We start from the raw sequence: 11131 nt of genomic DNA on the forward strand, positions 1-11131 counted from the left end.
TGTTTGAGTTCTGACTTGACAGTACACATCAATATGTGTGAATATCTTTATATTTCTCTTTAATGTGTTAATTTGACTAGACTATTTCTTAGGGGCATAAGAGTACAATACCAGATCAGAAAGTCGGTATCAATTTGTCAGTCAGATTCAAGATTTATAACAACCCAAATCCCACTTGCCATTGAGTTAATTCCAACTAACAGTGACCCCATAGAAGAGAGTGGATGTCCCGTGGGGCATCCCAGGCTGTGACTCCGCCCGTACAATGCACTGCCATGTCTTGGTCCCACTAAGCTGCTGGTAGGTTTGCAGCCGCGCTCTCTAAACACTGCATCACCATGGCTTCTCTTCTAAAGAAGCTTTCTAGGAAATTTAACTACTAGGCATAGATGATCTTACAAAATTGAGAATGAATTAGTGTTTAATCTTCTTACTGAAGTTTTATCATTTATTTTAAAAAGGTTTTTGTGCCCTTGTTAACATATCAGTGAGAACGTGTGGTGTAGATTTTCAACTGCTGAGAAAGTTTCTGATTGCACGTGACCTAGGGAGTGACAGGAGTTGATTTAAAACTAAATTACGGAGGGGAGCTCTGGTGGCTTAATGGCAAGGAACTGCAACTACAATCCCAGAGGCACACGGTTCGAATCCACCAGATGCTCTGCCGAGGAAGGAGGGACAATCTCCTCCTGTACCAGTCAGATCTGATTTGACGGTACACTCACACAAAAATAATAAAATAAAAAAAACAAACCAAAAAAAATAAATTACGATCTTGTCCTGAGCTGGACTCCTTTAAGGTTCTGACACCGTCCTCAAGGAAGCCCTTTTGGGCAGTTTGGGCAGTATGTGGATTTCGGGTTTGGGTTTTTATTACTTGTTTCTCGCAGGGGCTCCTGCCTTTCTGCTGAGAGCAAGCTGGCCTTTCTGCTTACTGAAGGCTTGTTTGTCAGTACTGTCATGTTTCTATTACTCCTCCTCACAAAACCTGTCAATTCAAACAAGAATTGGTCTTTTTTTCTTTTTCCTTTGAGGGTAGCAGTGGTAGAGTATGAAGCAAGTATGGTTTTCTATAACAATAATTGTAATACAACACATTTAAGTACTTTAAAATAACATGGCGTACCAGGTGTCAGGGATCCAGATTGGGTCTTAGAATTGCAGTCTCTTCCTGTTTTACTCTGCAGCAAATCAGCATGCAGTAGACCTCCAGAAGGTATTTTATTTACTTAGTTGGATGCTACTGCATTCTTTACATCACTAGTTCACACAGTATTTATTCTCTGTTGTTTAACTCCTAATTGTTCCTCCTTGAGACTCTGTTTGCAGGAAAAGTACTTCAAGCAGTAGAGCAGATGTGTTTGTTCTGTGAAAACTCTCTCAGCAATCAGTGGTCTTCCTTTCCCAGGAAGTGTTAAACATGCTGAAGGAAAGCAAAGCAGACATCTTTGTGGACCCAGTTCTTCACACAGCTTGTGCCCTGGACATCAAACACCACTGTGCAGCCATCACGCCTGGCCGAGGGCGACGTAAGTCACTCCTGGCCCACTTCTGTGTTCACACTTACCCTAGCTGACCTGTCTCAGAGAAATTAAAGACTATAGATTTTGGTTGCTGCTACTCTGTTCTGTAGCTGCAGCTCAACCCTTGTCAGACTGGTTGGGGCATGTGTAGCAAAATAAACTCGGAGAAAGTCCTGCAGTTTGAATTCTCTGAGCAATGACCAGAGCTACAGATTTGGTGGAAAAAGGTGTTGTTAGATATTTTTTAGGGAAGCAGAAGTTAAGCCATCGCCACGGCCTTCAATTCTCCCATCATCAGCTTCTCCAGACTGGATTCAGTAGACAGGCTCAGTGGGAGCCCCAGCACAGCTCCATTCCTCTCCTTATGCTCAGGGGTCACTTTTCCTGGCATGGATTGAACTTTGTTCAGCAGCCAAATTTGAATTCTCGGTTGCTTGGAAGCTCTGAATCCCAACCATGTAGGAATTTCTTTCTCAGGAGTTACAAATCCTTCTGCTTCTCTTTGTCCTTCCACAGAAATGTCCTGCCTAATGGAGGCCCTGGAGGACAAGCGAGTGAGGTTACAGCCCGAGTGCAAAAAGCGCCTCAATGACCGGATTGAGATGTGGAGCTATGCAGCCAAGGTAACATCCAGAACACAGCCTCATGCTGCTGCTTCTGCTGCCAGCCTCCCTCTCTTCACACGGCTGGATTATCAGACTTGGCTAAGTCTATTTTAAAAATGTTCATGCACCTCTTCTTTAGCGTTCCTTGATGTCCATGAATTGGAGCCCCATACCCTTTGCGTACAAGGCATTTACAGGGTCAGCCCAGATCACAGCTTTCTACCTTCTTCCCCATCGCCAACCTTTAAGATGTTTTCTTAAGAGGAAGAGGAGGCTTTAAAGGCCTGCTTGGCTGAAGCAGCACTGGCTTCCACTGTGCCCTGCTTCCTGTCACTGCATGGCAGTTCTGCTGCTCACACTGGGTTCATCTCCAGCCTTTCCTGTGGCCTCCCCGGTACATGAGGTGAGCTCTGGAGATGAGCAACCCACGCAGGACCACCCCTTCCCACGCACCCAGGTTCCGCCAAGCTGTGCTAACTGAAAAGAGCGGGTTTGTGTGTGTCTGAGGCACCTTTCTGTCCTCACGCTGCCATAGCAGGCTCTTGAGGAGGTCCATTTAGGAAACCAGTGAGGAGAACTGGTTAGACTGGGCAAGTTGATGAAGTCTGTTCAGTCACTGTAAGTCATGTTTACAGATGATACTGTCGTAGAGGAACGCTTATCATATATGCATGTGGAATGAGTACGATCAGGATGTAGAATTAGCATACACCACACCTTCTGTTTGTATTTTCAAAAGTAACAGATATAGGAAGGAAACTCGTGGTGAGAATGAAGCTGTGGCCTTCTGCAAGTCACTTCCCCTCCAGGCCAGACCTGTGGGTCTTCATCTCTAATGTGGACGGAATCAAACCTGCTCCTGGCTAGAACTGCTGTGGGCACAGAGTGAGGGGGAGGCAAGCCTTCTGTTCAGGGTCTGATGTCCTGGGTGAGCAGGGTGATGGTGGTGAAGGATCATGGCTGAATGTACCTCTTTGTGTTTTTGTATAGTAGATACAGTTTTATGATCCTGAATAAGTGCTGGAGCTTTGTGTTTGATTTTCTTGTTTGTTTTCCTCCATTTCCAAAAGAAGAGCCATGAAAAGAACTAGCAGTTAAAGGTGGCGAGTTAGTCCGAGCACTGCCACCGTCCTGATTCTCTGTCAGAGGATGACGTTGTCACATGTCCTTCCAGGTGGCCCCAGCTGATGGCTTCTCTGATCTCGCCATGCAAGTGATGACATCCCCGTCAAAGAACTACATTCTGTCTGTAATCAGTGGGAGCATTTGCATATTGTTCCTGATTGGCCTGATGTGTGGACGTATCACCAAGCGGGTGACACGAGAGCTCAAGGACAGGTAGAGCTACCTTGACCACCAAAGGAACCGCCTGTCCAGTGCCCAGTTTGTACAGCCCTCCTGTATAATGTACCTACTCACCTCACTCTTCTCAGAGGTGACACCAACACCCGTTAGAGCAGCAGCAGGTACCCACTACATTGTCCCACCTCAGATGTCACTCCCGTCCACGGTGTCTTCGTTCTCAGCATCAGCAGCTGGCCACTTCGGTTATTGCCTCTGTTGGCAAACTTGGGTTTACCTGCCTGTAGACAAGTCTCTCATGCCAGCGGAGCTACCAGTACTTCCAGAACCAACTCACCTGACCTGCAACTCAGATGATTTTTTTTAAACCACCACCCAGAAAAAAAAAAGGAACGCAATTTTTAAAGAAAGAAAAAAGTGTATATAGTAACAGCTCTCCTCCAGTCTTGGTCTGGGCAATGGGGTTCTTCTTCTGTGTGACTGTGTAAAGTGAAGGCAGGACTGTAGAGGGGAAATGCACCACCAGTGGGCCCTGCCTCGTGTGTCAGGTCACCGGCACCACCAGGAGCGGGAGACCACTAACTGGCTTGCTCTTGGTCCTGTTGTGTCTTCTGCTAGAACAGTAATGCCTTCAGCTCCCATCCTGGGAGAGCCACTGCTGGTCAAGAGCACAGGCCCCAGTGTTTCTGTCCTCCTCATCCCAGTGAAGCGTAGCATGCCCCGCCCCGGGCCAAGGGCGCATGGGTTGGGAAGAGGACGCAAAGTTGATGAAGCTCATCATCGGTTCCTGGGACTCCCAGGAATCTTCTGCAGTTCTTCCAGAAGCCTTCAGCTTCTTGCCGAGGCATTGACTGGGATGGCAGTTTCCTCTGACATGTGGATGGCAGGGCAGGAAGGAAGAACCAAGGTTTTGTCCCTTCTGCTCTGCTTTATTTTTAGGGCTAAACTACAGGTCAGAAAGGATGGTGTGGTCTCAGGGTGTGTCTGGCAGCCCTGCCTGACCCCTCGGCCTTCTCAAGGCAAGCTTCCCAGGGCAAGCTCCTTTATGCCCCCACATGGAGAGAGTGTGGAAATGATTGCATTTTCTGTCCCTTTGTATTCATTTGCTATGTAAACCCACTTCCTTAGGCATTGATTAAAATGCCTTTCTCAAACCTGCACTTTGTGGAAGCCCGCTTCCTGGTCCCTGTCCCTCGTTCCCTGGTGCAGAGAGGACAAGTTCGGGCAGTACAGAGGTAGGAGTCAGGCAGGCATCATGTTAAATCTGGCACACCTCTGTTTGAGTCTGGGGTGCGAAGTCACAGTGGCTGCACAGGACAGCAGCATGTACAGTAGGAGATATATTTATATAATATATATTTTATTAATCTGTTAGATGTCCACAAAGTATTATAAATCATGTGCCTAAAACTGTCCACATGACCAAGGCCCATTCAGGTGCCCTTCCTCCCCCTGCCTCACCTGCCGCTGTCCACATTTGCTGCAGTACCTGAACCAACATTGTCTTCCCTGAGATGTCTTTAAATTCAAGGTTTGTGGGTCAGCTGATCTAAATTACTCCTTAGGACGTATCTGAATCCTGTGGTTTCCTTGTTTCTTTTTTGCTACCTTTCCTGGAGGCAGAAGGCTCCAGAAGCCAGCTGTACACCTTGCCCCCTCCCCATCCCCAGGATAGTGCCGGTCATGAAGGGGCTCTGCTGAGCAGCTTGGGCTCAGGCTTCCTGACTCTCAGCCACTGTCCTGGGATTCTTCAGTCTCATAAAACTTGAAAGTCTCGGAGTACGTTTTGCATATCCCACCACCACCACTGCTGGGCTGATTGGAGCTGGGCAAAACACTCCCTGTCCTTCCCTTCCATCGGAATGGGGGCAGCTGCTGAGGCTTGGGATCAAGAACCAGGGATGTTGCCTAATTGTAGCCCCCCGACATGTCTGACACCTTTTCCAGGATAGGATTAGTACCTCCCATGTGACGAGGCTGGGGATACCACACTCCATCTCTGCCACCTCTCTCCCATTATATGTGAAGCATGTCTGTAACCCCAGTGGGTCTAACTAATTCTGTTCTTAACAGAAGTTTTCCTAAGTTGTCTACAGCAGTTATAGAAGTACGCAGAGGGGTTAATTTCATGAAACTTTAGTCATCTTTAGAAATGATTAAAAAGAAGGGATAGCTATGCTGGTGTCTTCAGCTGCTTGTTGCAAGAATGACTTTTGCCTTTCTACTGGGAAGTCTCCTGTAACTTGTGTAACATGCCCCAGCAAGATCCAAATAGGTATTCTCAACCCAAGGGACCACTGCCTAAGCTGGTGGTCCAACCACATCTGCTGTGTCCCTCACTTGGCACAGTTCAGGCTGCCTCTGGTTACTGGCCTTACAAGCCAGTCAGGAGTATTGATAAGTAGGTTGAGAACTAGTCAAAAAGAGGAAAGCATAAGTGAAAGCAGGTGCCAAGGGTACACTTTACCTTTGTGTTCTTCTGAGGTTTGGCCATGAACCTCATGAGCAGTGGGGAGGGTTTGGGGCCTAGGCTGAGTGATTGTTTGAGGCTCCAGATGCCTGACTAGTACCCGTCACACCTGGCTCTGTCAGCTCACTCCAGAAACGCCTGGAGTATTTCGGTCTGGAAACTGTGGTACAGAAATCCTGCAATCTGGCCAAAATGTCAGGAACCAGGCTTAACTACTTCCCCTCGGACAGAGCTAAACTGCAGAGGGCAGCTCAGTGTGTAAGACCTTTACCTTGGTGTGCCCAGCCTTGCTTTACTATTGCTGCTGCCCCAAGAGGCATCGGGACAAGAGCCACCAAAAAGGTTGGGGTTTATTCCAGTAAGAAAGGCCCTTCCTCTGTGTCCCCTGGAGACTCTCGGGCCCTCACTCCCAGTCACAGCCCCAGTGGATTTGGCCAGCGTGCTCCAAGCCAGCACACCTTTAGAAACTAGAGGGGCCCCAGGGTGATTGATGCAGTCATGCTCCATGAGCAGGGGTGACAAGAGCCCATTGTAGACCATTGCCTCCCATCCAGACCTTGGTCTTCTGGGGAACAGTGAGAAGCTCAGGGATACAGGAGTCAGCGGACTCTGCTTCCCTGGAGATGCCGTTCAGAATTACTGTCAGGTTTCATTTCAGGCAAATGGGAAACGGAGTTATGTGAGTGATTTCCACTGCTTTCCCAAGAGAAGTTGTCATTGTTGAATGCTGTTGAGTTGGTTCTCACTCGCCCAGTTCATCACAGCCCTTGGCACAAGAGAGCAAAACACTTCCTATGGCAGTGTCATCCTTAAGCTTCTGTGTTTGAGCCGTTTCTAGATCCACTGTGTCAGTCTTTCTCACCGAGAGTCTTCCTCTTTCTGAGAAGTACCTGTACTTACATATCCAGACTGCTGGAGATGCTTCCCATCCTCCCCTTGTCCAGGTTTCTGGAGTCCCCATTCCAAAAATCCCTGCAGATTCAGAGGAGGCTGCAGTAGAGACCCTCTAGCCACAGCCAGGGCACTTTCAGCCTAGATCGTGGCCAGGGAACAGAGAGAAAATAATTGCTTTTTTGGAGGGGAAAAAAGATAAAAGGCATTGCTGAAACATGCGTGAAGGTTTTCATTTATCATGTATATTGTAAATAGTTGCTATTTAGCTGTAGAAGAGAGTCCCAGATCAAGCTGCAGGTAGGGTACTAGTAGGGCTCCCGGGCGAGGTGCACATGCTGGGCACATGGGGCTGCTCGGTTAGGAAGTTCGCTCCTTGTCACATGCTAAATTTGGGTGCAGATGTCGACACAATGACTCAGTTTTTGTGCCTGTGTTTGGGATTTTTAGAATTGCCCAAGGATGGAGCAATTGCAGCATGTAAATTGTGATCCAAACTTAACCAAGGATGAGAGGACTGAGTATACAGCGATCATCTAGAAACAGTTTTCTCCATCTTACCTGTTAACATGCAGTCTGCTCTCCCGCTTTACGGTGGTGCTTTTAGCAGATTCTCCAGCACCTGGATCGAGGAAAACTAGGAGGATCTGGGCATGGCCTTCATTCGTGATGCTGGTCCGGGTGGGTCCCCTCTTGGAGGTTGCTCAGGAGATGGGTCGTGGCTGGTGGATTTCTTGGGCTTGCGGCCACACTGCTCAAGACTGGCTTTTTGAAGTATGTGTGTTTTGCCCGTGTTTACTTAAGAATTTCAGATTCTTGTGAATTTGAAAAACCTCAAAAGATTAGAATGCTCCATTTTCTTTCTCGTCATTTAGACAGCACCTATGTACATTTCTCACATGCGGCTTTCTAGTGCTGTGGGCCTCTCCCTGGTTCTCGCCCTCTTTACCACTAGACTCTGAGTCTGAAATGATCTGGGATAGTGATTCTGCCATCACAGCCTCTCATTGTCTTCAGGTGACCAGCCCTCTAGCCACACTCCAGCACTAGGTCCTCCTCCCTCTGCTAGCTTCAGGCCCCCGTGTTGGGGCAGAGCCCCCTTCCCACCAGACCTCCAATAACAGGCTAATCTTCAGGTGATGGGCACCCCCAAACCATCTGGTAAGATCACTGAGGGCCGAGGGATTGTTTTTCACTGGAGTACGAAGGTGGGCCTGTCGGCTCTGAGTTGGTGCCGAAAGGTTCCTGATGGGTGGTGTCCTCGCCTTCCCCATGATCCACCGTGGTGCACAGTGGGGGGAGGGGGGTGTCCTGAGGAGCTCTCCCTGGGCAAGGAAAAGTTCAGACAGTGCCTCTATATCTGCTTTTTGCCTTCTCCCCAAGAGGATTGCCGTATGGACCCCAGAGCCCAGAACCCAGCAGGGCGTTAAGGCAGACAGGCCAGGTGGTTTGATCAGGTCCCGCAGGCTGCAGGGCACCAAATGGGGTGCCAGCAGGAGGGGCCCCAGAGCGATGCCTTGCAGAGCACCCTCCTGGCTGTCCCCACAGGACACAGCTGCACAGCAGTGCTCTGAGCACTTCGCCTTGAACTTGGGTTTTTTGTTTTGTTTTGTTTTCATTTTTTTATTTCTAAGAAAGAAAAAAGTAATGTTAACAAACTCTTTTGTAAATGGTTTTTTCTTTCTATGTACAAAACCCTGGCAGTTCCTTGTTTTTACATGTTCATGCTGTGTAATTTTGAGATGTTACTGAGATTCTGAACATAATGTGCATTTTTTTCTGTACAGATGAAATGGGAGAATTTAATAAAGAGTTTGCAGGTTTTTACTTGTTAAATCTTCTCTCTGGTGACTGGGGGGGAGGGGGAGAATTTCCATCCTCTCGCTCTGCCGATAGAAGTGTGTGAAAACTCTGAGCTGTGAACTTGCCTACTGAAGCTTACAAACCTGCACATGAATAAAGCTTTCAGTCAAGCAGAATAGGACTGTAGCACTTCTTGAGGAAAATTAGCTTCCTGTCCCTTGTTTTCTGTAGCCAGTAGCAGAGTCGGAAGTTGAGTCCAAAGTGCCCTGGCCCTCGGGCTGATGTGTCTGGAATGACTCGTGTGGGTCCTGCAGACCTGCCCCAGAGCTTGGCCGGCCAGAGGTGCCAGATCCCTCTTGGCCATCGAAGCCCAGAACCAGGCTGCATTTGTTTTCAGTGGCCTCCCATGCCCTGCTCAGCCCTCTATTCCCTGTGGCAACAGCCTGATGACCCTGGATCACTGACCTTTCACCATGGCACCCTTCCTGAGCCTTATCTACTCCCTCTCCCTTTCTGGGCATAACTAGTTTGCATCTAGGTGTCAAAAATAAATAGCTTAAGGAATTTTCACATCAGGAAGGGTTTTGTGAAATAGTAACGTTAGTACTGACTCACGTACTTGGATGGCCTTGAACTTGGGATTTCTCTGCCTTCAGCAGTTGTCCTTTAGGAGTTGGTGGTGATGGGTTTCAGATCAGATTTGACTCATGGCGACCTCATGTGTGCAGCATAAAACTGCTTTGGAGGATTTTCAAAGCTGTGACCTTTCAGATCTAGGTCACCAAACCCCCGTGGGTGGGTTTGAACACCAGCTTTCTTGGCTTGTAGTTGCGCACTTAACTCTTTGCCTCACACCTAGGAGCTCAAGAGGTGATGTAAGACAGTGACAATCAAGCCAGGAGAGACTTGGAACTTCCTGAGTCCTAACTGCAAAACAGCCCATTTGTCTGGAGAGCTCGTGGCAACTGTGGCCCTGAGCGTGAGCCCCTGGGAGGGTTGTGGAGAGGCTGGCTGGCTGGGAGATGGGGGTACGAGGTTTGGGCTCCTGCTTATCACTGCTCTGCTTCCTCCAAGTGCACACTAGTCCGAGGGCCCTAGGGATGGGGAGCATAGGCCCCAGAGGAAGACTTCTCCCGAAATTATGTGATTTTTTTTTCTTGAAAAAGATCCTTGACCAACTTCACACCTCAGAGGGATTTGCTGTCAGACTAAGACCTGGTAGATTTTAGCAAAAAATGGGGAGATTCAGTCTGAGATGAAAAATGAAGCACATTGGGAAGGATCCTGCTTTCATGACTGTGAATTAGCAAAAAAAGTGCCTCTGCTTTGTCTCTTGTCCCACCCCCGTCACCCAGGCAGCTCTCATGGAGACTGGCTTTTAGACCTGTCTGACCTATCTTCATGCTGCAGACCTGACCGGGAAGTCTGCAAGCTCCCATACAGCTACGGGCCATCTCGCTATTGGGAACCATGGACCCTAGCCTTGGAGAGCAACCATCAACATAACATTGTTTCTTCACATCCTTTTTATTTGGGGAGAAAGGCAGGTGACATGGAAGAAAGAAGGGGGGAGCATAGAGGTAAGAAAGAGCAGTAGCTGAGGCTGAAGCTGGTTGGACAAGGAGGCAGCAACTGGGGTTCAGGCAGCTGTTTTGCGGACTTGGAAGTTGCTGGGGCTCCGACGCTCACACTTCAGGACCCTGGCAGGAGGCTGCTTCCTGCCTGCCTGGGTCTTAGAACCAGGAGCTGCTCCTTGGTCATCTTGGGTAGGATGACCTGGCTGGAGGACACGAGAGCAGTTCATCCAGAAAAGAACCAGGATCAGGTGACAGAGCAGAGATGCACCCAGCAGGCCCACATAGCAGTAGATGGTGACAGTGAGGGTCCGTCCCAAATTCACTGCAGGGGACACAGGCACAGAGTGGAAAGGTGGGCTTGGCCCTAGTGACAGTGCACTTCCCTGGTCATCTCCATCTGCCATTATCTCCCCAAGAGCTTGCCCTGGCTCACCTCACCCTCCTGGAGACAGTAGTATTCTCTCTTACAGACAGAAAAGTTGGCCTAAATTCCTTAAGGGCAGAAGTGGTTTCTCTCCTATTCCAGCTGTAACCTCTGGGTCAGCATGAGTGAACCAATGTGAAGCAGTGGATTTGGTAGTACTAGGTAGTCTCGACAATGGTTTGGTTGTACTTTGGCAGTCTGAGGATTGGATGCAAGAGCAGAAAGGTGGACCTGAGGCCTCAAAAGGCAAATGGTTCTCCAGCAAGGCCAGAGTTAGGAGCAGAACCAGGACTAGATCTGGGTGCTTTTGTCTGGATCAATTATTCTTCCCAGACATTAATTTCAGGCCTTGTGCTAGACCTTCATCATCTACAGGGGTCTCCCAGATCCTCTAGTGAGCAGATTCCTTCCTTCTCTGAATCCTACAAGGCCAAGCACATCTTCCTTTTCCTCCGAAAGGCTGGTCTATTGCCTGACCCTCCCTTCTAGACTCTCCTGTTCACTCTGCCCTGACAGCATGTGCTGCCAGATTCCAT

The 11131-nt window shown here is 48.7% G+C and overlaps 1 protein-coding gene across 2 annotated transcripts in view; it reads left to right on the forward strand.

Annotated features, from left to right (window-relative positions):
• The window catches only part of GLG1 (golgi glycoprotein 1), a 124755-nt gene extending 120779 nt beyond the window's left edge, over positions 1–3976 (forward strand). For both annotated transcript variants that reach the window (XM_006878609.1, XM_006878610.1), the window contains 3 exons: positions 1409–1529; positions 2040–2146; positions 3303–3976. In XM_006878609.1, the coding sequence (XP_006878671.1) occupies positions 1409–1529; positions 2040–2146; positions 3303–3470 (396 nt within the window). In that variant the 3' untranslated portion in view covers positions 3471–3976. The remainder of the gene's footprint in view (positions 1–1408; positions 1530–2039; positions 2147–3302) is intronic.
• The last annotated feature ends 7155 nt before the right edge of the window (positions 3977–11131 follow it).

Source organism: Elephantulus edwardii, unplaced genomic scaffold (genome assembly GCF_000299155.1).
Source record: "Elephantulus edwardii isolate Elephantulus edwardi_28Jun2011 unplaced genomic scaffold, EleEdw1.0 scaffold00001, whole genome shotgun sequence".
Classification (NCBI taxonomy): domain Eukaryota; kingdom Metazoa; phylum Chordata; class Mammalia; order Macroscelidea; family Macroscelididae; genus Elephantulus; species Elephantulus edwardii.